General features: G+C 47.6%; 1 protein-coding gene across 7 annotated transcripts in view; it reads left to right on the top strand.

Moving 5' to 3' along the window:
- The window catches only part of KIAA0319L (KIAA0319 like), a 97,084-nt gene extending 76,034 nt beyond the window's left edge, over positions 1-21,050 (top strand). For 5 of the 7 annotated variants that reach the window (XM_058553644.1, XM_058553645.1, XM_058553649.1 and 2 more), the window contains 12 exons: positions 354-477; positions 1,089-1,221; positions 2,983-3,131; positions 4,204-4,355; positions 4,713-4,851; positions 6,392-6,551; positions 10,465-10,607; positions 11,457-11,579; positions 12,487-12,577; positions 13,677-13,768; positions 18,892-19,011; positions 19,754-21,050. In XM_058553644.1, the coding sequence (XP_058409627.1) occupies positions 354-477; positions 1,089-1,221; positions 2,983-3,131; positions 4,204-4,355; positions 4,713-4,851; positions 6,392-6,551; positions 10,465-10,607; positions 11,457-11,579; positions 12,487-12,577; positions 13,677-13,768; positions 18,892-19,011; positions 19,754-19,941 (1,614 nt within the window). In that variant the 3' untranslated portion in view covers positions 19,942-21,050. Of the gene's footprint in view, positions 1-353; positions 478-1,088; positions 1,222-2,982; positions 3,132-4,203; positions 4,356-4,712; positions 4,852-6,391; positions 6,552-10,464; positions 10,608-11,456; positions 11,580-12,486; positions 12,578-13,676; positions 13,769-18,891; positions 19,012-19,057; positions 19,731-19,753 lie in introns of those variants that run through there. The other 2 variants (XM_058553650.1, XM_058553647.1) reach the window with 2 other exon arrangements.
- Positions 21,051-27,526: the final 6,476 nt, after the last annotated feature.

The following is a 27,526-nucleotide window of genomic DNA, read 5'->3' as shown; positions in this document are numbered from 1 at the left end:
AAATTGTGTTATTTTATTTTATGTTCATAGTCTTCTTTCCGGCTTGGGTCATAGAGACTGATTTCGGTTATCTCTGCACATTTTCCCGTTCTCCCCTCCCTTGTGAGAGCTCTGACTTTATTTGAAACTGCTGCTGTGTCAGGGAGGGTTGTTCCCTTGAAGGGAAAAACTTTGCAAGATGTCCCACAGGGGTGAGTCAGCATTCACTAAGTATGCTGAACTGGGAGGTAATAGCCCAACACCAGCTTGGGTTTAGGAAACTGGATAAATCATTTCTACTAGAGTAGGACTTACTGTATGATGTTGTGATTATGGGCGTCTGCTTTTCCACGTGTCTGTTTTTATATATTCAGGGTGTTAGAACACCAACCCTGCAGCTCTCTGCCATGCAAGCCGGAGACTACACCTACGAGCTCAAAGTGACTGACACAATAGGACAAGAGGCCACCGCTCAAGTGACTGTTATTGTGCAGCCTGGTAAGTTCTAGCCTTCTGGTGTAGGCGCTTCTATTGGCTGGTCCTTTTAACCTTGGGGGAGAGGTTTAACCTTTGGGTGTTGAGCTGTATCGACGGTAGGCACTAGTCCACGAAGCCCCTGGCAATTTCTGTTGTCCATTCCCCTAGTGCTTTCTGCACACCTAGAGAGACAGAGTACTTCACAGCCTCAGCTTGTGCCTTTGCCCTTGGCTGGTTATTGTTCCTTTGAGGGGACCTAGCAGTTAGAGGCTCTGCCATCTCAAATCCTACCATGTCCTAATTTAAGGGCCAGCTTAAAGCCCACTTCCTCAAGCAAGCCCTACTTTATCACTCAAACCCTTTTATTTGAACTCCTGTAGCATTATATTTCAAATTAGCATGGCATTATAACTTCATTGTGTTCTGCCATGTTCTTTCAGAATTGTTTTATATGTTTCAGTCTTATATCCTTCATTGTGAGCTCCCTGACTGTCCCCATATCTCCCACAGTATCTGACAGTTCTGTGGGCAGAGGCAGAATCCTCATGGCTTCCAGAATGTATGTTCCAGTTGATTCCTTTCCTTTCCCAGCTGGGCTGCCTGCTTTTGACCTCCAAGTCTCTGTCTTCTAGAAAACAACAAGCCTCCTCAGGCAGATGCAGGTCCAGATAAAGAGCTGACCCTTCCCGTGGACAGCACAACCCTGGATGGCAGCAGAAGTTCAGATGATCAGAAGATTACCTCGTATCTCTGGGAAAAAACAAAGTGAGTATTGATACAAAATTCTTAATTACGCAAAGACTCCAGACCTTTGAAGAGTAAGGTTTTACTTGCTTTTAAGAGTTTACTTGCTCTTATTGGCTTATCCAAGGGAGTGACTGAGAAAGAAATGTTTGCAATCTCAAACTTCAACTCTCAGAATATGATATGAAATAATTTTTGTAAGAAAAAAAGAATGCTTGCCATCAGCTAGTCCCCAGGTAGTATTTTTGTGGTTCTGGTGCTTTTACAGGTACAATCTATCTGCTAAAACGCATAGTTTAATTACACTTGAGAGGCAGGATGGAAGGGGTAATGGAGCAGAAAAATACTGTTGCTCAAAATTAACTGGGTAAGGCTGGCAGGGGGGAGGGGGCAGAGCAACTATTAAGGAGAACTGAAAATTCACGTACAAAATGAAAGCATTGCTCTGTTATTGTTTCCTTGAAGACGCCATTTACCAGTTATGTTAGCCAGAGGCCAAAGGCAGTAACCAAAATAATGTTAATTAAACTGGAATTATGTAATCGAACCATTCCTGGTTCTCACAGTTTCTTTCAGTTCCTTTAAACCATAACAATGGAACTCAAATTATATGCAGGATTCTGCAGGAAGCAAAAGAATTCCAAGGAAGAGTTAAAAGCATTCTCAATTTCCAAGGTAGCGAGCGTAGAACAGACTAGGTTTTTGTTTTTGTTGTTTTTGACTAGGGCGTTAGAGGTGGGTGGGAAAGGACTATAATTTGACTATAGAAATCACTTGACTTAGGATTGGTGAGTTGGATTCTAGAAATTATTTTTCTCAGCTCGTTTCGGTCTTTTGGAGAACCTAATCTTCCTCAGCCCGCTGTGTTTTAATTATAACTGTTTGTTGAAGATATGGCTGATAAACATTTTAGTTGAGTTTTATTAGTGTTTACAGCAGAAATAATGGTTAGCATAGCTTCTTGGAGGAGAATCTGTTTCACGAGGGGCTACTGGGATCAGAGGTTATGTGTTTAAACAGCGAAGCAAAACCTGGAAGTCTGCAGATTTCTCTGGTTGTCCTGCAGTTTTAAGGAAAGCTCTGGGGCGTTTTGATCCTTGAGCAGAAGGGTTCTCTGGTATGTGCAGCATTGTACCTGGCTATTGGAACAGAGTTCACTGCCCTGCTGCAGGCTGCTGTGTGAGGCCACAGGGGAGAAGGAAGGATATGGGGTGTCCTGGGACCTCTGTGGTCCCTGTCCAGGAGCTGGAGGGAGCTTTGCTTATAGAGCGGCTAAGAAGAGGATGGTTGCCTTGAGAGTTCCTCTGCAGCCTTGGCCCATTCCCCTTCCCTGACTTTTCAGCAGGAGGGAGTTTGGCTTGTGATTAAGAAATGCATTTTGCTCCTTTGCTGGCAAGAGCTGAACCAACTACTGGGCCAGAAATGCTTTTCAGAAACATCACTCTTAAGTCATTCTTTTGATCAGAGACCTGCTCAGAGCACTTTCTTCCATTTACAAACTGAAACAGCAAAGAGTTTGAATGTTCTAGAAGCTTATATAAAGGGTAAGGTGAGATGTGTTTGAAAGTTGGTGAATGGAATTTTCTGATCAGCAGGTGGCCTGTATTTTGGGGCCAAATCACGCTCTGTCCAAATGGAATATTTTTAAATATGCCCTCTCAAGGTCTGGGAAACAATAGTTCATGTCTTAGCTGAGGCAATAATTGTCTCCTCCTGCTGAGCCAGGGACAGGAGAGCAGCAGACAGGTACAACTCCACCCTCTGGTTTCTCTCTTTGTCCAGGGGACCTGATGGGGTACAGCTTGAGAATGCTAACAGCAGTCTTGCCACTGTGACGGGGCTGCAAGTGGGAACCTATGTGTTCACCTTGACTGTCAAAGATGAGAGGAACCTGCAAAGCCAGAGCTCTGTGAATGTCATTGTCAAAGAAGGTACCTCCTTGCCTTGGGTTGGTGCAGCAGCCTCTGGGGCAGATACCCAAAGAATCCATCATCTCTTGTTTGGCTGCAGAAATTGATTAGAGACAAGGGTGGGGAAGAAGGTTCGGGTAAGGGCAGCTATTATTTGCTTTCCTAAAACAACCTTTAATTGAGAGTGACTGTGAGGTGAATTTTAACTTCTTGTTTTCCCCTCCTTCCTTCCGTCCCTTCCTTCTTTCTCTGTTGAATAGGGAAAGAATTAAGGTTTTTTTTCCTTTGCATTTTTATTTTGCCTCTGTGCTGCTAACACCTGGGGTTTCTGCCTCTCCAGCTAGCTACAGTGACACCTGCTGTCAGGCCTTAGAATGACTGTCCTGCACTAGCTTCCTGTGCTCCACCAGTGAGCCTGCACGATAAGGCCAGCTTGAGGCAAGAGCTGGTTGGCCTTGCTGTGGTTTGCAGGCACGGTGATCAGTGATGGTTTTGGGAGAGGGCTCTCAGCCAGTAGTAGGAAAAGCCATCAGATATGCAGATGACCTCCAGATATAGTATCTTGAGCTCAGTAAATAGAGAGCACACACCCGAGTAAACAAAGTTGCAAGTGGGGCCCAGGATGAGAGTGATCTCTCTCCCTTTTCTCTATTAACGTACTAAGGAAGGAATCAAAAAAGATGTTCAGAGAATAATATTTTAAGCCATATTTTAAAGAGAATTTGTGGTATCAGCTGGATGAAACCTAAATTCCAAGGCTTTAATCCACTTTGGGCCTTTGTTTCCAATCAGCATGTACCTTCAAAGCAGAGAAATGGCTTCCTTTCAGGGAGGCTGCTCTGAGAATACAGAAGGAAACTACGCTGTCCCCTCTGTTGTTCGGTGTCAGGAGAACGTTTCTTTGGGTGGGACTGGAGCCTCAGGACCTGCGGCACTGGCGGCTTTAAATCTACAATGTTAGTTCCTGGCATGGATAGGCACTTAGTTCTCTATTTAAGATGCTTTTGATGTTTAGTTTCCCCAGAAACATCATGAAGAAGCCTTCCTTCTTCTCCAGAATGTGACATTAATTCAATGATTTCTCTTTGGTTAGAAATGAACAAACCACCTACAGCCAAGATAACTGGGAATGTGGTGATTACCTTGCCCATGGACACAGCAGCGCTGGATGGCTCCAAGTCCTCAGATGACAAGGGAATAGTCAGCTACCTCTGGACTCGAGATGATGGGAGCCCAGCAGCAGGGGTAAGTGTGCCAGGAGCTGGAGAGCTACACAAGGTCAAGGTGGTGAGATGGGGAGAGGGGCCTGAGCCAAACATTTTTAACCAAGTGGTCCCTTATATCAAACCTGGATTGCTCACTGAAATCCAGAGAGGTTAAATGACTTACTCAGGGTCACTCTGCAAGCTACTGTGGCACAGAATGTGTTTCTCTCTCCTGATCCTAGCAGCTGTGGGCTGCAGTGCCATTACAGAGCAGGAACTGCCCAGAGTTGAAGCAGTCCAGCCCAGAGGGAGCTTAGTTATGACAGAAGCAGCAGCTGACTCCACAAAAGGAGTGTGGTTTTATTCTGCAACATAGCCATGTTGTTCAACCCCACAGGAGGTGTTAAATCACTCTGACCACCACCCTATCCTCTTTCTTTCCAACCTGGTCGAGGGAACTTACACATTTCACCTGAAAGTGACTGATGCGAAGGGTGAGAGTAACACAGACCGGACCACTGTGGAGGTGAAACCTGGTGAGTTCATTTAGTGATGAGACTGAGTAGAATTGCTGGATCAGTCAAGCAGGGCCTCGATCCTGAGAAGACTTTCCCGCAGCATGGACAGAGCCAGATGGCATGTCCAGCTTTTAAAAAAATCTAGAAACCCCAAGCTGAAAAATCCTTAGAGACTGCCTGTTCCAACAATACCTCTCCTACCCACTCAGGTATATAGATCTCTCCCTACTCATCTCAGATGGAGAAACGGAAACTCCGAGAGGGTAGGACTTGCTCAGTGTCACACAGCAGTTGTGTCAGAGCCAGGCCTTTGTGCTCCTAGGCCAGCAGCTTCTCCTTTACACGTGACTGATGAGGGAGGGCTCAGAGTGCTTTGGGAATCAGAGCACAGGAATAACTTGAGTCATGATGTCTCATCAGCACCCAGATGCAGAAAACAATTTATTTTTGTAAGTGGAGCCTCAGGCTTTATCTGACAGCCCAGAGAAGGTAAAGTAACTGGTATCCTTTACATTTTTAAGATTTGCAGAAATAAAATTTCCTTCTTAAATAGAACTATGTTTTTATTTTGCTTTGAGGCTAATTTGGTATTAGGGAGGAAGCGAGTGTGGGGGTGGGGTAGAGCATTATAAATTCCTGAGCATCTGATGATAAGGTATTAACTTTAAACCTGCTCTTTATTATCTAGGCCAAGCTCATGTATAGATGTCTTATGTGGAAAGGAATCTTGGCAGGTCTTCCAGTCCTTGTCCTGCCTCTATGAAGGACAACAGCCAAGACACTATAAAGTCTCTTCCGTGTTTAAAATCAGATCACAGATAGTCTACTAATTATGTAAATTATACATCAGAACAGGCAAATAGTGCATCCAAGTATGTGATATAAGGTATTCTGAATAATCACTTTTAACTTCCAAGTGTAGCACAGTGTTTAGGACATAATCAAAAGGAAAGCACAGTGGTCTCGTGGTTCCAGAGTTGTAAAAAGACCGTGCAGCCATGATGTTGCTCTAAGGAAATCCTTGTTTCTTGGCTGCCTGGATTTCCTTTGTGGTTACTGTTTTCAAACCTGTGGGGCAGATGCATTCTCGTTGATAAGAGGGTTGAGATGAACATTTTCCCTCCCATTGTTGTAGACAAAATACAGCAGGTCACTGAAAATCAGATGTGGATTGGGAGAGATTGCTAGATACCCCCTACTTGGCCTGAAGAGTTCAGCAAAGCCAATTGGGCAGAGGGTTTTAAAACAAATTGTAAAGTGTTTCTCTCTTCCCCACTCCCTCGCTAATCCCCATTGCCTCCTTGCTTTGGCCTGATCCCTAGCACATGCGTGGTAATTCTCAGGTTGGTATAGAGACCAGGGTGCTTTCGAAGCTTTCCAAGCCAGCCCCAGATTGCATTAGTAGGACTTCATTGTTGTCCCTTTCCATTTGAAGGAGGTCAGTAGCATTTCTGAATGCTCTCACTACTTTTTCTCCTGAGCCAAAGCAAGCACACAGTGGCAGGTCTGTATTAACTCTCCTACTTCCAAAGCCATGACTGATGCACATGCTTTCCAGATCCCAGGAAAAACAACCTGGTGGAGATCATCTTGGATGTCAACGTCAGTCAGCTAACTGAGAGGCAGAAGGGGATGTTCATCCGCCAGATTGGGGTCCTCCTGGGGGTGCTGGATTCCGACATCATTGTGCAAAAGATTCAGCCGTACACGGAGCAGAGGTAGCTGGGCAATGAATGGGGGGAGAAAAGGAAAGACCAGGGGCTCCCTGGGCTTCTTGACTGAGCTGAGAAATAGTGTGGGTAGATAGAGAAGGGTGGGCTCTCTGACCAGGAACCAATCATGGTGTCCATTTCTTTAATGAACTTTTCTCTTCTAGTGCAGGCCACATGCTCTGTGCTAGACACTGCAGTAGGTACAGGGATACAAAATCAGAGGAGGTCCATTGTGTGTGAAGGCCATAGTCTAGTAGGGGAGATAATCAAGTAAACATATAACATTAGTACAGGGTGGATTTGACAGAATGTGTGATATTGTGGAAACACAGAGGTAAGGGCAATTAATTCTTCCAGGAGAGTTGGGGTAGGGAAGTAGTCCAGAGATTTTCCAGAAGAAGTAAAACTTGCATTGATCAAGCATAGGAGGGCTAGGAGAGAATTCAGAATAGGGGAACAGCATGAGCAATGGTCCTGTGGTATGAAAGTATAGAGTTTCCTCTGGAAGAAGTCATTTGGTTCAGAGCGCTTACTGGGCCCCAGGATGTGGTGGAAGATAAGACTGGCTGTGTAGACCAAGAACAGTCATATGCAAGCCAAGGAGGTTTGGGCAGGAGGACCCAAGTTAGTTTGTTTTGTGTGTGAAGTTTTTGTCTGTTTGTTTTGTTTTTGAAGCAAGGAAATGAGATTTTGTTGGGAGAGGTCAGTAATATGGAGGCTAGAATAAAATAGGGAGAAGTCTGGGAGACCAATTAGGAAGCTTTTGGACTGGTCTAATCAAAAGGTGATAAAACCTGAATTAAGGTAGTGGTGATGGAAATGGCAGAAGAAATTCAGAGGTAAATAAGTAGGATTTGGTGACCTTTTGGGAGTGAAGGCGAGTGAGGCATCAGAGATGAGACTTTTGGTTTGGATGCCTGGATAGATGGTGGATGCTGTTAACTGAGATTAGGGATACAGAGGAACCAGTGTTGAAGAGAAGATAATGAGTTCAGTTGTGACTTTTGAATTTGGAGTGTCTTATGGGTTACATGGGGAGATATTCCGTCAGACAGTAGCAAATATAGGCTGGAACTTGGGGTGGAAGGAAAAGCCAGAGGTGGGGAGTCACTGCATACAGGCAGGAATCAAAGCCATGACGACGAATGTGTCACACTGGGAGAATGTCAAGAGGGTTGAGCACAGAGCTCGGGAGAACACCAATATTTAACAAGGAGGCAAAGAAAAAAGAGTCAGCAAAGGAATCTAAGAAACAGCAGTCAGAGAGGTGGGAGGGAAACCAGGTGGGAGTGGTATGCTGGAGGTTAAGGGATGAGCTGGCAGTTGGGGGCTGCCAAAGGATTTAGCTGCTACAGGGATGGGGTGTGGTGAGGATGCAAAACACGCCTTGGGGGTTGTGATTAGATCATCAGAACTGTAGTGACAGCATTTTACTTAGATGTTGGGGACAGAGCACAAATTCATTTCATGGTTTCAGGATACGGAGATGGTAAGTATAACACCTCTTTGAAGAAGTTGGTGCTGAAAATCATATGAGAGGTAAAATCTAGAGAAGACCTTTTAAAAATAGGAAATACTTGAGCAATTTTATAGACTGAGGGGAAGGTGCAGAGGAAAAGTAGACGGTGGAGATTGGGGAGGTGGGTTGTAAATGGAGGTAGGTCTGGGGGACTGGCTGTGGGCAGAGCAGGAGCACCACATTCTCTGGAGATAGGAGGAAAGGAGGGAAGATGTGCTATTATGGGTGAATTTAGAGGTAGAGAGGATGAAGTTTGAGAGCATTGGTACCAATGTCCTGGGTTCCATCTCTGAAACTGGAGGCAAGGCAATCTGCTTTGAGGAGGTGGGAATGAGGTGGGTAGCCTGAGGAAAGTGTTAAGGTTGGGAACAGCAGCTCCAGGAAAGGAGGCTGGCTTTGAGTGATAGTGGGGTCTCAGCCAGGGTTAGAGACGTGAGGTGAGAGCAGTGGTTCCCAACTCTAGCTGCATCATAGAATCACCTGGAGCTTTTATGAACATACCACCACCTGAGCCCCACCCCGAGAGATTATGATTCAGTTGGTCTGGGTGAGGTGTGGGCACCTAAAATCTGAAAGCTCCCCAGGTGAGTCTAATATGCAGTCAGGGTTCACAGGGGCAGAGACAGTGATGATTAGGACTTTGTTTTTAAGCTCTGCTCAGCAGCCTGGGAGTAGAAACAGGGAAGGTGGCTGCTTGGATCCATCCAAGCTAGTGGGAACTGCAGGGTGGAAGCAGCGGGAGGATATCCGGGAGAGTGTGGGGAAGAGCTTTGTGGAAGGGTTTGCTTGCAGACTTGCTCTCCCTGCATCTGGGGCACAAGGAATAGAGAAGCATCACAATGACTCTGGGTTTCTGGCTTGGACTGGATTGGCTTAGTTGAGGAATTCAGGAGGAGAATATGATTAGAGGGAGATAGTATGTCACAGCAGGAAATAGTGTGGGCCTTAAGCCGACAGACCTGGCTTCTGAGCCTGGCTCCATTAGTGTTAGCTCTGTGACAGAGGGCAAGGTACTTCACCTCTCTGAACCTGTTTTATCACTTGTAAAAATGCCACGACCTATTTTATAGGATTGTTATTGAGAATTAAATAAGATAATGTTTGTCTAGTCCCTAACACATGGTGAGTACTCAATTAAGGGTTATTATTTTAGGTTTATTTTGAGACATGTTGGATTTGAGGTGCCTGTGGAAGCTCTGGGGTAGATATTGTAGCAAGTACTTGCAGACATAGATTTGCTCACTCAGAGAGACGTGGGTAGAGGTGATAGAGATTTGAGGGTTATTGGTATATAGACAGAAATTGAAACTCTAATCATGGAGTAGGTAACTAGGAGAAAATTATGGGAAATGGACCGCAAATCTTTTGTGGTAAAGGTTTGTTTCTTGGTTCTGGAACTTATAATGCTAGCCTCATTGTTAGCCTCACTGTGCAGCAAGCTTTTAGAAAGTCTTTTATGACAGTGCTTCCCAAACTTTTATGTCATGCCACACAAGAAAATGATGCTGTTGATATGGCACTTTGGGATAAAGGCTACTTACACTGGAAGCAACTTGTCTGGGGCCTCCGGGTCCCACCTAGCCCCGCTGTGTGCTGAGGGGATCGAAATCTTGGGCACAGTATAAACCCAGTGTGACCCAGTGATTGGGGAGGTTTGGTTTGTGAGACTAACATGGAGCTCCAGAAGCAGGCTACCAGAAGAGGAGGCCAAGCACAGAGACCAGATTTTGTGCCACCCGGATGTGAGTTCAAACATGGTCTGCCTTGGACAGAAATTGACAGTCAGAAAGCAAACAGATGCTGGGCACGGAGTAACATAATCTTGCACTAGCCACACCATTGCGTAGGGTCTTTCGTGTCACTGTCATACTAGTGATCATTTTGGCTAGGTTTGGACCTATGGATAATGCTTTGATGCCGTCCAACAATTTATATTTTACAAAGCGTTGTGGTTTGTCTTACAAGTAACCCAGGCACAAAACCAACAGCACCACAGTCTTAGTTGTTAAAAGGCTGACAGCAGGGATGTAGCCATAACCAAATCCCCATTTTCCTGACCTCCAGTTACCCATTTGGAATGGGTCCTCTTGTTAGCTGGGGCAGCTTAGGGCATTTTTAAAAGCATGGGCTTTGGAGTCAGACATATCAAGGTTGGGATCTAGCTCTGCCATAATTAACTGTGTGACCTTGGGCAAGTTACTTAACCCCTCTGAGCCCCAGTGTTGTCCTCTGTAAAATGGAGATGACATGGATCACTCTTTTCTCACTGGCTCGCTGCGAGAGAATGCATATAACACTTAGCACAGTGTCTGGCACAAACAGAAGGAACTTAGCAAATGGTGGCTACTACTATTGTTGTTGACAGCTTCAGCTCATTCTTTCTATTGCATGTCTCTCCAGCACCAAGATGGTATTTTTTGTTCAAAATGAGCCTCCCCACCAGATCTTCAAAGGCCATGAGGTGGCAGCGATGCTCAAGAGCGAGTTGCGGAGGCAAAATGCAGACTTTCTGATATTCAGAGCCCTGGAAATCAACACTGTCAGTGAGTAACTCTGGAAAGTTGGGAACAAGGGCCTACCCAGTGCCCACAGCTGCCCTGTCAGTCCCCGCTGTCCTCAGGCTTCATCTCCTGTTCTCCGGGAACATGGAGATAATCACTTTCCTCCACTAACATTATCCTGAAAGAGTTGAGGGGTTCTTAACCTGGGGTCCAGGGGCCTCTGAGATAGCATTCAGAGGGGCTGTGAATTTGAATGGGAAAAAATTATATCTTTATTTTCACTAACTTCTAACTGAAATTCATTATTTCCCTCAGTTATGAAGGTAGGCAACAAACTATAGTAGTCTTAACAGAACCTGTGACTTTGAGGCAGCAGAAATCACGGATAATTTCACATCACCCTACATGATGAAATACTGTTTTTACTCATCACTACTTCAAAATTACAACACTTGTTAGACCCACTTTTAGATCTTGTTACTTAATTTTTTAATAAAGATGCACATACATTACTTTTAAAATTTATATTTTTAAATATTTCAAAAATGTTCAGTATAATTGTTTTCCTTTGTAATACTATTATTTTATTTTTGCAATTAAATTATTCAGAGAAGGGGGTTCTGTGGGACATGAAAGATTAAGAACTACTGGTAGAAACAAAAACAGTCTGGAACCATCTTCCAGTGGCCTAACTGCTCCAGTTTTATTCGACCATGATGATAATTATGGGCAACATGTCCAAGCTGTAAAAGCTCCTGGGGCAGGTCTCCAGGAAATCTCACCACAGGCCATTGAGCAGGGGCTGCCTCTGTATCTTCACAGGCACTGGAAGCTGGTTATCCCCCTGGCTCTGACTCCTCTTGACTCTTTTCCCTTTCCTGCTACTTTCAGCGTGCCAGTTGAACTGTTCTGACCATGGCCATTGTGATTCATTCACCAAACGCTGTATCTGTGACCCTTTTTGGATGGAGAATTTCATCAAGGTGCAGCTGAAGGATGGAGACAGCAACTGTGGTGAGTTTTCTGCTTGGCACTGTGCCAGCTGGTTTGGCACTGAATGTGGTTCTGAGTTGAGTGGGTGGGTGTTGGTGTTTCCGAGGCAGATGAGCAAGCAAGAAGAAGAAGAACTTTGTGTATTTTCTGTTTGCAGACGACTTTTACTTCCTTCCTCCACACTTGCTCAAGGTTAGAGGAAAGCTCTGAGGCAGTCGTGTAAGAAGAACCAAGGTTAATGGCTGGCCCCGTGGCTTAGCGGTTAAGTGCGCGCGCTCCGCTACTGGCGGCCCAGGTTCGGATCCCGGGTGCGCACCGACGCACCGCTTCTCCGGCCATGCTGAGGCTGTGTCCCACATACAGCAACTAGAAGGATGTGCAACTATGACGTACAACTATCTACTGAGGCTTTGGGGAGAAAAAGGGAAAAAAAAGGAGGAGGATTGGCAATAGATGTTAGCTCAGAGCCGGTCTTCCTCAGCAAAAAGAGGAGGATTAGCATGGATGTTAGCTCAGGGCTGATCTTCCTCACAAAAAAAAAAATAAAAAAAGAAGAACCAAGGTTAAATTAGACCAACTGGCAATTGCAGCCTAAATCAGAGCAGCTGCAAGGCCTCCTGTACTTGGGAGTGCCTGCATGCTGTAGCCTAATGGGAGCACTCAGGTTTCTGTTCCCCTTTCCCTCTGTTAAAGCTCCTTACAGCCTGCCCCACTGCCCCGGGGTCTCAAAGCAGGGACTGGAAAGCAGGGTCAATTCAAAAGGTTTGAAGCTTTGGCTGCCTTCATCTCCACGGTCTCACCTTCCCTGGGGAGACCTGGGGACATTCTTGTCTGCAGAGTGAAGCAACCTCCTGCCAAGGTGGGAGCAGCCTAGACCCGCCTTCTAGCCTCTCTCTTCACAGCCTCACCATTTTGTTTTTCTTTGCAGAGTGGAGCGTGTTATATGTCATCATTGCTTCCTTTGTCATTGTTGTTGCCTTGGGAATCCTGTCCTGGACTGTGATCTGTTGTTGTAAGAGGTAAGAAGGATTCCCCTGGGAGTTCATTCGGGATTCTAGTCATGTATTCATTCATCCGAGAAGTATCTTGCACTTTCCACAGGAAGGTGCTGAGTCCTGGGTTTCCTCCCTGCCCGTCACTGTTATAGTGGTTTGGCCATCCAAGGCGTGCACAGAAAGACTTTCCTCACCTGACTCTCCTGAGGGCAGAAGCACACTCCTTCAGCCAAGTGGCTGTCACTGCAGTGATTTGCAACCTGGAGTGTGAGGGCCTGGAGTGTGGACCTGGATCACATCTCTAGGATGTGTGTCCTTTCATACTCCACACCTCAGCCTCACCACCTTAACACATGAGTTCTTAATGTTTCTGCCTTCCTTTCTAGTTTGGATTCACGAGTTTGCATGCTTTCACATAATTGTAGACTTAGGTTAGTCATGATTAAGTATTCTGCGTTTTTTCGTTTGTCTTCCTATCTAGTCTTATAATATTTGATAATGTTTATGTTTTTCATTATTAATAATAAGTATGATTTCCATGTTTACTGAGTACAAAACACCATAACATTTTATGGTTAAATATCTTTTTAATATGCATAAGAACCTTTTCTCAGCTGACAGATAAGGAAACGTAGGCTCAGGAAAATGACACATCTGTCCCTGGGCACACAGTGAATAAGTGGCAGAGCTGAGATTCAACCTGCAATACAACCACACATAAAACTTAGAAAATTAAAAGAATTTTTAAAAATTCCCACCAGCCTAAGACAACCACCATTAACAACTTTGTTGGTTTATTGCTTTCCTCCACCCCACACCCCTCAAGCCTAGGGTTTTCATTTTCTTTACATTTTTAACCAATCATTGCCACTGTGGAGTGGTGAGTCCATGCTAAGATAGCCACATTTCCCTTGCCTTTTTCCAGAATTGGGGAGGAATGTTTGAAGAACAAATCACAGTTGCCACCTTCCCCAGCTGAGAAATGAGGAGAAGCAACCCTCCCATTAAGCAGTGTCCCCCAAGACAGGGCCCTACGTGCAATCTGGCTGTCGTCATGTGCTGGGCTACCTGAACCTCACACAGAACCTCTTTCCTGAGCAGTGGTGGGGATTGTGTTTTTTAGGCAAAAAGGAAAACCCAAGAGGAAAAGCAAGTACAAGATCCTGGATGCCACAGATCATGAGAGTCTGGATCTGAAGCCAACCTCCCGAACAGGTAGTGGTGCTGGGAGCTGGGGGCGTCTAGATTTGTGCACTCTCCCTGTGAACAGCCACCATCACTACTCCCCTCCTAAGTGTGTCACTAACAGCTGTTTGTGCTGGAAAAGCATTTTGTCCCCTGCCAGATGAAGGCCGAGGGTCAGCTCTGCCCTGCACTGGCAGAAGCTGCCTGCCAGACAAACTCTGACTCCAGGGCTCCCTTCTCAGCATCCTTTCCCTTTGCAGAGGGGCTCGGCCTCTTGCTTTCCTTTGCCTACTCGTTCCCCTCAGGGTTCCCACCTGGAGTTCAGCGTTTCAAGCTGGCCCCTATAGTCAGGCTCAGGGATCTTGGTCTCTTGTGGATGACTAATCTGTCCTTTCTGGGCAGACAAGGTGAGGCAGCAGTGAGATCAAAGCCAGTGTCTGCCAGCCGACCTCCTTTTCAGCCGCCTTCCTCCCCCTCTTCTTCTCTCCAGTATTTGGCAGATCCACAGGCTCTGTCATTGTCTTAGAGCAGGCGGGAGGCCAGCTTCTCTGCTGGCTCCAGGTGCATTGGGCTCATCTGACAGGTGCCTTCCACCGAAGAATTTCCAACCGCATGAGCACTGAGCTGGCTTTCAGTGATGGGCTGAGAGGGTTCGGGCAGCTAGAGAGCCTCCTTCCTTGGCTGGGCTCGGTCATGGGTGAGGTTTCCATTCATCATGGACGCCACAGGACAGGCCCTCTCTGTTTATGGGAGCTGGACTCTATGTGGAGCTATTCCTAACACTCTGCAAGTAGAACTATTTTTATACAAAGTATTTATTCAGCATCTCTCATACTTAAAGCTTTGTGTTAGGAGAGGCTGTAGGGGAATATAGAGAGTTGTAAGACATAGGCTCTGCCCTCAGAATTTCAGGCTGGTGAGGGAGAAAAGACATATCAGAAGAAAACAAATGCTCATAGGCAGTCTGGGCTCTGTACCCCAGCAGCTCGGTTAGAGAGCACTGTGGGGTGGACCTGGAGGTGGCAGGGCTTGTTCACTAGAGAAGTGTAGGCAGAGCGTCCACACGGAAGTCCTGAGAATGAAGGCCTGGAGGTAAAAACGTGCACAACCCATCCTCCACACAGCAGCCCAGGTTGTTTTTATGTTGCTCTGACAAGGTTTTCCACCCCTTGAAATCCTTCAGGCCTAACTTTTGGTCGATAGACATGGCCTTGGTGAGCTTACATCAGTTTGCTCTCCTGAGGTCTTCCTCCTGCTGTTCTCTCAGACGCATTCTGCTGGTTCATATCTCTGTCCAGAAAGCTGTTTCTCATCCCTCCCTTAACCTGCTAGTTAAAGTCCTGCTCATCTTTCTGCCACATGCCTCTTTCGGCATTTCTCTCACTGTATTATATTAGTTCTGTATTTGTCCCCTTACCAGTCGGTGAAATCCTTGAGGGCAGGGACTGTATCGTATTCACTAGTGAATAGGATTGAGAGCACTGTGGCCAGGTATAGTTATATTATGTTGAACCAAACAAACGGACTCTGCTCTTGTGTGGCTTATATCAGACAGACATTAAACAAACAAAATCACAAAGGTACAATATGTGATAATGACAGTTCTTTATAAAGAGCAACACTTAAGCTGAGACCCAAGGGATGAATAGGAGTTAGCCACGTAAAGACTCTGGGAAATAGCGTTCCAGGCAAAGGAGCCAAGTTGGAGAAGGCCCAGCTGTTGGAAGGAGCAGAGGGCATTTGAGGACATAGAAGAAGGCAACATGCTGGACGTGGTGAGCATAGGGCAGGAGGCACAAGGCTGGACGGGGAGCAGGGACCTTGCTGTAGGTTCCTTCTAAGAGCAATAGGGAGCCATGGATAATTTTTTAAGTGGGTGAATGGTATCATTTGATTTACATTTTATAAAGACAACTGTGGCTGCCATGTGAAGGACTTGGAGAGGGTCAAGAGCGGGTGAGAGGAGATTTGGTAGAATGTCGTTACGGTAGAGAGATGATGAGATAATAAGAGGCATAGATTCCAGATACACTGTGGGGGAAGACTTGATGAGGTTCGTGGCATGTTGGCTGAGGGGTGTGAGAGAAAAGGAGAAGTAAAGGATGGTCACCAAGCTTCTACTTTGAGCATCTGTGGTTGGGTGGTGGTATTCCCTGAGATGGGAAAGACTGGAGAAGAAATGTTGGAGAGGATCAAGTGTTTGGTTTAGGACAGTTTGATGAGGACCAAATTTTGGAAAGTTTTAAACATCAGCCTAAGGAGTTAAGCATTTATTCTGATGGTGATGAGAGTCACATCTTGAAAGTGCTGGCTTAGGAAAATTATTCTAGTGACAACATTTAATCGATTGAAGGAGAGAGGTTACAGGTGGAGGCCAGCAGGGAGATTTTTGCGACAGTCCAAGAAGGAAGTGCTAGTGGCTCAAACAGCGTGGTGTCAGTGAGATGGAGGAACAGGAAAGGTCAAGGCTGACTTTTGACCTGAGAGACAGAGAATGATAGCAGAGTGGACAGAATTAGGACATCTGGTGCAGTGATGTTTGGGTAAGAGAAAATGAATTAAATTGAACTCAGCAGAACAGTTAGGACTGGAAGTGTCGACGAAGGAATCTTCCATATGCTGGTGAGGATCAGCACCACAGAAGTGGATCACATCCCTTCTGGGGAGAATGTTGAGAGAAAAAAGAAGAGTCCAGGGCTGAGGAGCCCAGGAAGGCCAACAGTGAGGGAGGAGGGGCATCATTAGGGAGTGGTCAGAAGAAGAAAAGAATAAGAATTGATGATGACAAGGACACTGGAGAAGTTTCTGGTCACCTGGAGAGCTAGAGTAGAATGGTGAATGACGGCAGAAGTGAACGTTATTTAGGAAGTAAGTAGGCGGAGAGGAAATGGAGGCCCTAAATATTTAAAAGTCCTTTTAGAAGTTGAGCAGTGAAAAGTGGAGGAGAAGCAGGATGGAGTCAGAGGGCAAGGGCTTTCTCGGATGGGGTTCATGAGCATTTTGGACAGAGATGCAGAAGATGGAGGTGAGGTTCCTGAGGAGGAGGGCGGGAGTAGGGGAGAAAGGAGAGAGTGGGGGATAAATGGAGTTATGATACCTCTTCTGAGGTAGGAGGGAAGGAAAAGCTGGGTTGAAGAGGCAAAATGGGAAGGGAGCCTGATTGCAGTAGGGCAGACTAGAGAAAGGGGAGGGTAGCAGGGGTGAGCCACAGGGTGGCCAGTGTATCTCGGTAACCCAGATGAGACTAGATGAAGGTCAGCAGGCCCTTCTCGTATAGCCAGTGTCTGGGAGCAGTCAGAGTACACTTGGATTTGGTGTGGGTCTGACCAGGCCAGAAGCACCAGCTCTTGTTCTGGACTCGGTGGATTAGGCGGTACAGCCCAGAGCAGACGCACTAGTAGGATGAGGAGAGTGGGACTCGAGACCATATTGTATGAGGGATGAAACTGAAGTCAGTCATCTTGAAGAAGAGTAGATGCAGTGGGCCGTGTTGCAGAGAAAGCTGGTGTCTGGGGAAGTGAGCCACAATGGACAGTGTTTGCTGGAAGCCAGGTTAAGCTCCGATGAGGAGTAACTATGGACATGGGGCAGTCCCATGTGGGTGGGCGTGGAGCTCTCAGGCGCCAAAGGAGCATGGGGGATGCCCGCCCTCGGGGGCTGTGATTTACATTCAGCAGCTATGGTTTTAGGTTTTGTTTTGTTTAGCTATTGATTTTTTCAAAACTTTCTATTGAAGTATATTGGGCTAAACCATATGAAGTTACTGATATTTGACTTTTTGACCTATGAAAATGGCAGTGTTTTGTGGTTCAACCTAATGTGTACCGAAAACCATAAGCACAGCTTGATGGGTTGTCACAAGTGAACATGCCCATGTAGTCAGCCCCCCAGAAGCACCCCCTTTTGTGCTTCTTTCCAGTCACTGCCTCCTCCCCCCTACAGTTTACTTCTAATGTCTTGGAGTACTTTATATAAGTGGAATCATTGTGTTTGGCTCCTTTCACTCAACATTACATTTTTGAGATTTATCCATGTTGCTAGGTGTAGCAATAGTTTGTTCATTCGCAATGCTGTATAATTTCCACTGTATGAATCTGTTTACTCGTCAGATATACTGTTGATGGGCAACTGAGTTCTTCCATTTTTGGCTATTCTGAGGAGTGGTGCTGTACATGTTCTTGCCCACGTCTTTAGGTGGACGTATGTATGGATTTCTCTTAGGTAGACCTAGGCATGGAGTTGCTCAGTCATCGGAGATGTGTACGTTCAGCTCCTGTTGATACTACCACTTTCCCAGCTTGTAGTGGTTCGTGGGTGAAGTCCACTCAGTTCTTCAGGCAGAGCAGGAGCTAGTGGTGGGAGGGCCCTGGGTGAGTGCTGTGTACTGTGCAGTCAGGAGCATGTCTCCCCTCAGTCTCCTGTCCTCTGCAGCTATGGCCCAGAGGGGGTTGGGGAACAAAGGAAGCTTGGAGTGGGCGCTAGGAGGAGAAAGCCCCCAAAGGACAGAGACGCAGGGGGTATTTCATCCACAGAGGCAAAGCAGGGGTTTTGAGAACCTTGACCCTCCCCTGGGCTTGGTTCTTCTGTTGACCACTGTCCTCCACCACATTGGAGAAGCCCAGGATGCTGGTGCTCTGCTCTGGCCTTGCTGCTCTGCCATCCTGTCCCAAGAATCAGTGGGAGGTGTGGCTGTCCGCAGTCATGTCCCAGAACTGTACCCTGAGATGGACAAGGCTGGGTAAGCTCCTTGTCTGAGCCCCGGAGCACACTGCACAGCCAGACCAGCATGTGGGCACGGTCCGCGGGGGTGTGGTCCCCAAGTGACAGATGCAGTCAGAATCTAGATGCCCCAGCATTCAGAGCCTTCAGTCATATCTGGCCAGGAAGGGGCAGAATAGCTGAGAATCATCTCAGGACGCTCTTTCAGTGTTTTTTGGGATCTGAGTGGAAAAAGAGGGAGGGAGAGTGACTGTTGGATGATGAGGGTTCAAACACACCTCACCCTGACTGGCCACCTTTTTAAGAAAGGAGGTAGGTTAGCTCCTGGCGGTGGACAGTGCCAGGGCCCAGAGCATTGCCGAGCTGGGTTCTTGCTGTTGGCAGTGCCCACTTCTAGTCCTGCTATCTCAGGCTACCTTTTGCTTTCTCTGCAGTGGTATTTGTATCAGCCAGAGGGAAGCGATCTTGCTGTTGGATGGGATCTGCCCTAAAGCTATTGGCAGACAACCTTTTATGCTGTGGCCCCTCTACAGCCAGAGGGATAAGTAGTGAAGGTGACTACAATGCTTGCAGAATCTCAAGCGTCTTTTCTGACCTCAGGTGCTTCTTATGGGTCCTGGTTGGTGTGTTCTGATGAGTTGATGGCTTGGGACTGTCTGTGCGAGTCCCCATTTCAGTCAGGCTCTCCCAGCAGGAGAGACCTCTCCGAGCAGCGTGCCTGCTCGCCCAGCTCCAGTACCCACTCAGTGAAGCTAGAGCAACCAAGCGCAGGAGGGTCCACGGAGCAAATATCTATGTGGAGTGAAGTTGGTCTGCACTCAGTGTCGGGAACTCTGGCAAGCACTTCACATCCATGCTGAGCCAGGATACGGTGACAAGTTCATTCTCTAGAACCTGAGTTCTTGTTTGCTGTTCTTTTCTTCCTCTCATAGAATTCCACCCTGTTCATAAAGGAAGATGATAAAACATTCCATATTTAAAAGAGAAAGAAAAGAGAATGTCATTCGGTAGCACTAACCAAAGCTAATAGATCCTGGAGATAGAGACTCAGCATTGGGACCCAGGTCTGTGGGTCTCCAGTCTACTCTCTCTGGGACTCCCTTCATGGGACTTCCAGCAGCCAGGACTGGAGAAGGGCTCGAGAAGCCTCCTTCCCATCTGTCCCTCCCAGCCCAGAGAGGGGACCGTGCCTTTCCCTGTCTCCGTTCCTCTTCAGCCTGGGAGGAGGGTGCAGGGTGTAGCTCAAGCCAAGGACGGTTTGTGCTCCTGACGCTGGGTTCCTCGTCTCCCTTCCAGGCATCAAACAGAAAGGGCCAATGCTGAGCAGCAGCCTGATGCACTCCGAGTCGGAGCTGGACAGCGATGACGCCATCTTCACGTGGCCAGACCGAGAGAAGGGCAAACTCCTGCACGGTCAGAATGGCTCCGTGCCCAACGGGCAGACCTCGCTTAAGGCCAGGAGCTCACGGGAAGAGATCTTGTAGCCACCTGGTCTGTCTCCTCAGGGTGGGGGTTGGCAGTGCCGGAGTCCAGAGCATTGCCAGGCTGGTTCTCTTACCTCCCATGTCTGTGGGCAGCTGTTCTCCCAGCATCTGCTGGTCACTCCAGCCTAACACTCCCAACCAGAGCTGCTCATACTTGAATCCAGAGACGTTCTCCGGGAACCCCTGAACGAAGCTGTGAACGAAGGTTTCCTCTTTACACCCGTCTGGTAGGCCCCCCAGAATATCCTCACCTCAGGGCCTCCTTTTTCGCAAACTCCTCCCCAGCTCTGAGAGCGGACACAGCCAGCTCCTGGCCTCCTCTCCAGCTCTCTCTTGGCAGTGTTGCTGCTCCCAGGGCGCCTGCACAGTGAGCCTGGCTGTGTCCCCCACACCTGGGTGCAGAACCAAGCGCCACCAGCCTCCTGCTCCAAGAGCCTGCCTGCAGCCATGTTCTCTGTTCTCTCCTTTGGGATGGAGTGTGCCCTCTCGCTGGGTCCAGTGGAAGTAGCGCTCCTTCTCCTCACCACTGATGCTGGGCTGGTGGAGCAGAAATGGTGTCTGGCCCAAGATTAGGGGAGGACTGGCTGTTTCAGGAATGGAGAGGGGTCCCTCTGGCTGCTGGGCGGTTGTGTTTAGAGCAGCTAGGCTGGACGCAGCCTGCCTCCCTCCTCCTCCTGACCAGCCCTGGCTGCCTCAGGGCTCAGGCCACCGCCCCCTGTGCCCAGAAGAGACAGCTACAGACAGACTGGAACGTCGTGGCATGAGAGCGCATGTGTGCAACTACCCCCCTATGGTCTCCTCTATGTCCGTCTGTCCGTGTGTCTTCTGTGTCCCTTGCATGTGTGTGTGTGTTAGAGGACGTGTATGTGCATCAGCTCCTCAGAGGGCTCTCGGCTACTCACAAGGCAACCTTGACCTGGAAAGACTTTCAGCTCCTTGGAACAGAGACTTCCTGAATCCCTCTGGCCCTGTCATGGGTTCCTCAGCCATGGTATTTGGGTGTTGAGGAATGGGAGCTTTGGGGGACTGACTTTTTAAAAAGAAACTTACAGTTTATACTACTGCACTACTGTCTGTTGTGAGATGATTAAACATGCTATTTAATTGTACGCCTGCCTGCTGGGTGTGCTGCTTTGTGCTACATCGCTGACCTGTACCACGGGTCCAGCCACCTGTGCGTCCCTATGACGTGATGGCCTCTGGCAGGGAAGTTATGGGCCTGGCATCAGCGCGTGTGGCCGATGGTGCTGGGATTCTGCCTCAGCCGCTGCCTGGCCACTGGTGGGGGAGCGCGCACCTCCTGGCCCCCTCTGGCCAGCTGCTCCCCTCGGCTTTCAGGGAGGGGAGTTTTCTGCACTTTCTTCCATACCTTTGTTAACACAAAGATGATTCACGCTCCCCTGTGGCCACGCCGGGGGATACAAAGCATCCTGATGCCCAGGGTATGGCCTTTAGAATTTTGGGCCCCTGCTCTTTCCTTTTGGGTTTCCAAAGCAGTAGGGGTTGGCCCCCTGACCCCAGATGTGTTCGCTGTACAGTGCTCCTGGAGCAGCGTGCTGGGCGTGTGGGCTAGAAGGTGGGCTGGTGGACAGCCTTGGACTGTCAGGAAAGGAGGGGAGAGAAGGACCATGGAGCTCATACTCCAGCCAAGGCCTGTGCACAAACCTAGCTGAGGGTGGGCAGTATTGGCTCTGTTTTTACAGATACAGAAACCAAGGCATAGTGAGAAGTAACTCAGTCCACACAGGTAGTAAATGACAGAATTAGAACTCGGGCCCAGCACAGCTTGTACGTGGTCTGGATCAAAATCACCTGGAGAGAGTGTTAAAACAGACTGCTGGGCCCCACCGCTGAGTTTTGGATTGAATAGGTCTGGAGTGCAACATGAGAATCTGCCTTTTAACAAGTTCCCAGGAGATGTGATACTACTGGTCCAGGGACCACACTTTGAGAGCCGCTGGTCTAGAAGTGCATATTCAGTGCAACATGAATAGGAGGCAGCAGCTGTCCCATCCTGAACAAGGGTGAAGGAAGTTCAGAGAAGCGAGAGCACAGATCTCCCAGCAACTGTGCTCCAGACGAGGGGCACAGGTTTCCACAGTCGTGCAGGCCGGACAGTACAGGACTAGATGGGTGGGCGGGTGATGAAGACTCCATGAGGCTGGTGTGTTGGAATGGCTTTCAGAGATTCAGGAAGGAGCTACAGGACTTGATAACTTACTGGCTGTGTAGATTTTCCCTGTTTCCTTTGAGCCTCATTTCTACATCTTATCTCAGCCACAGCTCACTGAAGAATATATTTTTATTTCAGTCGCAGAGATGAATAAAATAACTCTTCATCCCCTGCTTCTCCCATCAAAAAAAAGGAAAAACTCAGCAGCCCATGCTGCTTGCCTGGCTTGGGGTCTTGCATGGAGAAGACTGCCATGCCCCGACTCTTGCCTGACTTGTGAAAGGCAGAAATCCCTGGACTGCTTAGGGAGAGCTTGGCTACCTCTGATCAACCCTGTCACCCTAAAGGAACCCTTCTGAAATAATACTGCATTTCAGGAGCCTGGCAACCCCTGCATTGACCAAACTTAGCTTGACTAAACACTCCTCCACCCTCACCTAAGGCCTCTCAGTCTTTCCTTTTCTGGAATGGCCAGAAGGAAGGTCAATAGAGGGCATCATCACATTTCTCAAAGCCTACTAGGTACTGTGTACCTAGAGGAAACTTAGTCACCAGGAAGCAACACTCAAAGAAAACCCCTAAGACTGGAAGGCTGCAGTGTTGGCCTTCCTGTTTGGGGAGAGACTCTGATCCTCATTTTTCTAGCTTCCCTTGGCCCATCCGGTAAGTGGAAGGAGCTGACGAGGTGCTCACACACACACACACTGAGAGTTGTTCTTTGAAAACAGGTATGGAAAGAAGGTGCATGCAGTCAGGAGCCATCAGCCCCTGGTAAAGAGGGTTTGAGGCACATGGATTAGGCCCTTGACTCCTTCGTGGAATTTGTGTTGACTGCTTTAAGGGCCCTATATAGTCTCTGGTCAAGCCCGGGCCACTGTTATAACCCCTCCCACCCGCCTAATGCCCAGTCTGCGGTTGGTGCTAGTGGTGGCTACCTAATAGCCAGGATTTCCAGCATCAGGGCTGTCTACTCTCATGCCTCCCCATAAAGGGCCCAGATGGGTGTGCACCTCTGTGTCCTCCTGCTGCCAAAATAGGGAATGCTCCCCCTCCTCTGGGGGCCTCTCCAAGTTGCTCAGGTTTGAGATTGGAGGGTATTGATCAGGCTTTTTTGGTCACAAGGAACAAAACTAAAGTTACCTCTCATGGGAAGGACAGGCCTTGCAGGCCTTCTATCCAATCCTCAGTGCAGATACAGAACTCTGCGTGGCAAGTTATCGCTGCGCCCCAGTCTACTCTTCCCAGTTACACTTGAGAGTTCCCTCCCTCCTCACTTCTGACTAATCACCATGTTCCTGTGCGTTGACGCCAGCGTCCTCACACTGCCTACGTATTAGACTCACCTGGGCAACTTTTAAAATGTACTGATGCCTGGAACCCACACCCTAGAGATTGATTTTTGAATATATAACTGATCTTTTATTAATTCCTCAGATAATTTGTGCAGCCATACCATGCCCTTGACAAGGGGGAAAACAGCCCTTAGCAGCTAGGCTCTAAAAGACTTGCAAACAAGTTGGGTTTCGGTAGACAAAGAGGGAAAGGACCCAGACATCCAGTACCTCTTAATCACCTCAGGGAGCGGTCTTGAAGCTGAGTGTGGCAGACATCAGCCGTTCACCAAACCAGAGCCCTTTCCCAGGGCGCACAGCTCATCTACACCTCCAGCAAAATATGGGCAGAAGAGAGGTGTTCCACCTTCAGCCCTGACCCATTAAAAACTTCTGCAACCCTCGCTGACTCTCAGGCCATGGTGGAGACACAAGATGGAGGGAGCCTGGTCCCTGAACACCATCTAGAAGAAGAGAGTTGCCCTACCAGAATGGCCATTGGATTGTTATGTGAGAAATAAACTTCACTGTGCCAGCCAATGCATTTTTTTTTTTTTAATAATAGCCGGTGTTAAGATTGTGGGTGCAGGCTCTTCTGTGACAGGCCTCCCTAGGCCTGAGTAAGCTACCAGGGTTGAGAGTGGCGCCTCAGTCCAGGCCGCCACGACAGCCACGTGGGCTGCAGGAGGGGCAGGTAGAGAACTAAGGCACACCATACTCTTGGCCATACAGTTCTAGGTCACCAGCTTTTGTTCTTTTCCTGAAAAGCAGACAATAACTTAGATAATCTCTTAGGATAAGGGCAACATGCTTAGGGATCTGGAGCCGAGCCTATGTTTACCTGTAGCGTGTGGTTTGGGGGTTTGAGGATCTTGCAGAAGAATAATCAGCAGCAATCTGAGACTTAAACTCCTAGATCTATGTGCGGAGGAACTTCCCACCTGACTGTTGACAGGCGCTATCTCGATCGTTCCTATTATCTTGTAGCCCAGAAAACTGAACACACTCTCAAATACCCATTTCTATGATCTGCTTAAAGGAAGAGCCGGGACAAATCAGTGCAAAAAGTGTTTAATTCAAACTTTGTGCTGTAAACGGCTACAGCATTTCAGTATTCTTCAATTGGAAATATGGCTACATAAAGAAAGTCATCTTTGTAATCTGAGGGTAACCACCCACATCCAGAATCTCTGAAGGAGCCAGTGCCCTTGAGGAAGACAATGTCAATAAACACCTGGAGTGAGACCTGGGTGAGCTGAACCATGGGAACACTTGAGTCACATGATTTTTCTTGGTATTTATTAGTTGGCCAAACAAATTAAAGCAGACAAAGCGCCATCCCATGAGAGCAGTTTAAGCCTTTTCCCAAGTAATGCCCTCCAGTCTCCGAGTAGATCCTAGCAGACTAGAATCTCTCCCTCTGAAACGTGGAGCTACATGTGGGGCTGACTCAGGCGCCTCTCACACTCTGGACAGCACTCAGCCTTTGTCTCCTCCTTGCTTGCAAGTTCATGAAGCTGGAGCCATATCTTTTATGAGCACAAATAATAAGACAGATGTTATGTGAGAGCTAGAAGATCTGGGAGCAGTCGATACCCAAGAAACTTCCCATTCTGATTCTGTTACACAGTCTCAAATATCTGTGCCTCAGACAGAGAGGGTTCCCCTCATCTGTCTGTCCCCGCCATCCATAATCACGCATGCCCATCAGTGATTAATGCCAATGACGGAGCTGTAGAGAAACCACAGACATGGCTGTCTTTAGGAGACACCATGGCATACTACCTTACCCCTACCTTATCTCAAAAGTCCCAAGCTCTCTCTCTCAAAAGCAAGAAGCACTTTTAAATATGGTACTCTTTGGAACTATTAAATACCATATTCTTACTTGGAAAAGCAATATCAACTTTACCATTCCAAAAGCACCAGTGTCAACTATTCATCATCATCTTTCTAGTCCCTAGCACAGTGGCTGGTATGCAGTCTCAAGTGTGCCTATGATGAACACAGAGCCTGACTCCGACTGACCCAGCCTAGGGATGTGGAAGAGGTGACTTGTCAAAGGAAAATGCCAGCCGAAGAGGGGAAGAAGAGGGAAGATCTAGTCACTGCTGAGTGGAGTTGACACTCCAAGGGAAGCTGGCCCAGTAGGTTCCCAGGTAGTACTATTTGGGGGGTAGAATAAAGAGATGGAATTAAAACGCTGAACAATAACATATAAGATAGGGGTCAGGTGGTGACTGAAATCAAACTCAAGTCCCTCCACAGGAGGACAGTAAAAATGCTGATTAACTTTAGAGTTTAAGTCAGGTGTTCATATTATAAATACTGGAAAAGCCACTAAAAATTCAGAACTAGAATATGTAACATCTAAACCAGACAAGGCAAGAAAAATATTAAAATACTTCAATCAACCAAACCTAAAGCAGAAATGAAGTTACTAAAAAGCAGCATCAAAAATCTGACCACTCAAGGCAGAAGTTGTCAGAATGGATATTAAACCACCACCACCACCTCCAAACAGAATTAACAGATTGGTATAATTGTAAACTCGATTTACGAGAGAGACAACTAAAAGATAACAGAAAGACTGACAATAAAAGGACAGTAAAGACATAGTGGAGGCTTTGGTTCCCATTAAGACAATGAAGTAGCATAGGCTACGGGCTCCCTCCCCAAAAATTAACCCTAGAAAAACAAAGCACCTTAGGAAATAGCACCAACCTGAGGAACTATCACCAAAAACCAAACCAAAATCAAAACCAACAAGAAGGGCCGGCCCCGTGGCTTAGCGGTTAAGGGCGTGCGCTCCGCTACTGGCAGCCTGGGTTCGGCTCCCGGCCGTGCACTGACGCACCGCTTCTCCGGCCATGCTGAGGCCGCGCCCCACATACAGCAACTAGAAGGATGTGCAACTATGACATACAACTATCTACTGGGGCTTTGGGGGAAAAAAAAAAAAAGGAGGAGGATTGGCAATAGATGTTAGCTCAGGGCCGGTCTTCCTCAGCAAAAAGAGGAGGATTAGCATGGATGTTAGCTCAGGGCTGATCTCCTCACAAAAAAAAAAAAAAAAAAAAACCAACCAACAAGAAATCCCCCCAAATCCAGTAAGAACCCCCAGGAGACTGAAGTCATCATAAACCGTAAGGGGAGGCAGGACATCAGTGAGATGTCTACTCTTGCTGTACATGGGACAATCAGCCACGTCACTGGTGTCAGGGGGGCACTGTCAGGGCAGCCCGGAAGCTCTGCTGGCGTGAAAAGTGGGATGGGCTAGGCAGCTGCTCCTGAGATTAAAATCCTTTCCCCCTCCAAAGCCCCAGGGCTGGTAGATGACAACTAGGAATTGTCGTTGCTTCCTGAGGGGCTGAAGATAAACCTTCGAGCAATTGCTGGTGGGGTGGTCCACAGTGACTGTGACATGCCGAGAGGTCACAGTCCCCTTCTTAAGCTCGTTGGGAAGGACAGGGTAGAGACTGGCCTTGGCCTTTCACCAATAAACACTACCAGACAGAGGAACTGGGGTTCTGAAGGAACACGAGCTCATAGGCCAGAACAACCAGATGCAGCCTGAGAAGTACAAGCCCCGGCCCCCAAAGACAGCAAACTCAACATAGACTATCTAACCAGGAATTGAAAATAAAGCTAAATAAATATACAAGGCAATATTAGCAATATGAAACAGGAACAAGAACCAAGTGGAAATATTAAGTATAAAAAATATAATGAGGGGGGGCCGGCCCGGTGGCGCAAGTGGTTAAGTGCGCGCGCTCCGCTGCGGCGGCCCGGGGTTCGCTGGTTCGGATCCTGGGCGCGCACCGACGCACTGCTTGGTAAGCCATGCTGTGGCAGCGTCCCATATAAAGTGGAGGAAGATGGGCACCGATGTTAGCCCAGGGCCGTCTTCCTCAGCAAAAAAAAGAGGAGGATTGGCATATGTTAGCTCAGGGCTGATCTCCTCACAAAAAAAATAATAAATAAATAAAAAAAAAATAATGAGGGGCTGGCCTGGTGGCGTAGTGGTTAAGTTTGCGCACTCCGCTTTGGCGGCCCGGGGTTTGTGGGTATGGATCCTGGG

This window comes from Diceros bicornis, chromosome 13 (assembly GCF_020826845.1).
Source record: "Diceros bicornis minor isolate mBicDic1 chromosome 13, mDicBic1.mat.cur, whole genome shotgun sequence".
Lineage (NCBI taxonomy): Eukaryota > Metazoa > Chordata > Mammalia > Perissodactyla > Rhinocerotidae > Diceros > Diceros bicornis.
The sequence above is the reverse complement of the archived record's forward strand: the minus strand, read 5'-3'. Positions and strand labels throughout refer to the sequence as shown.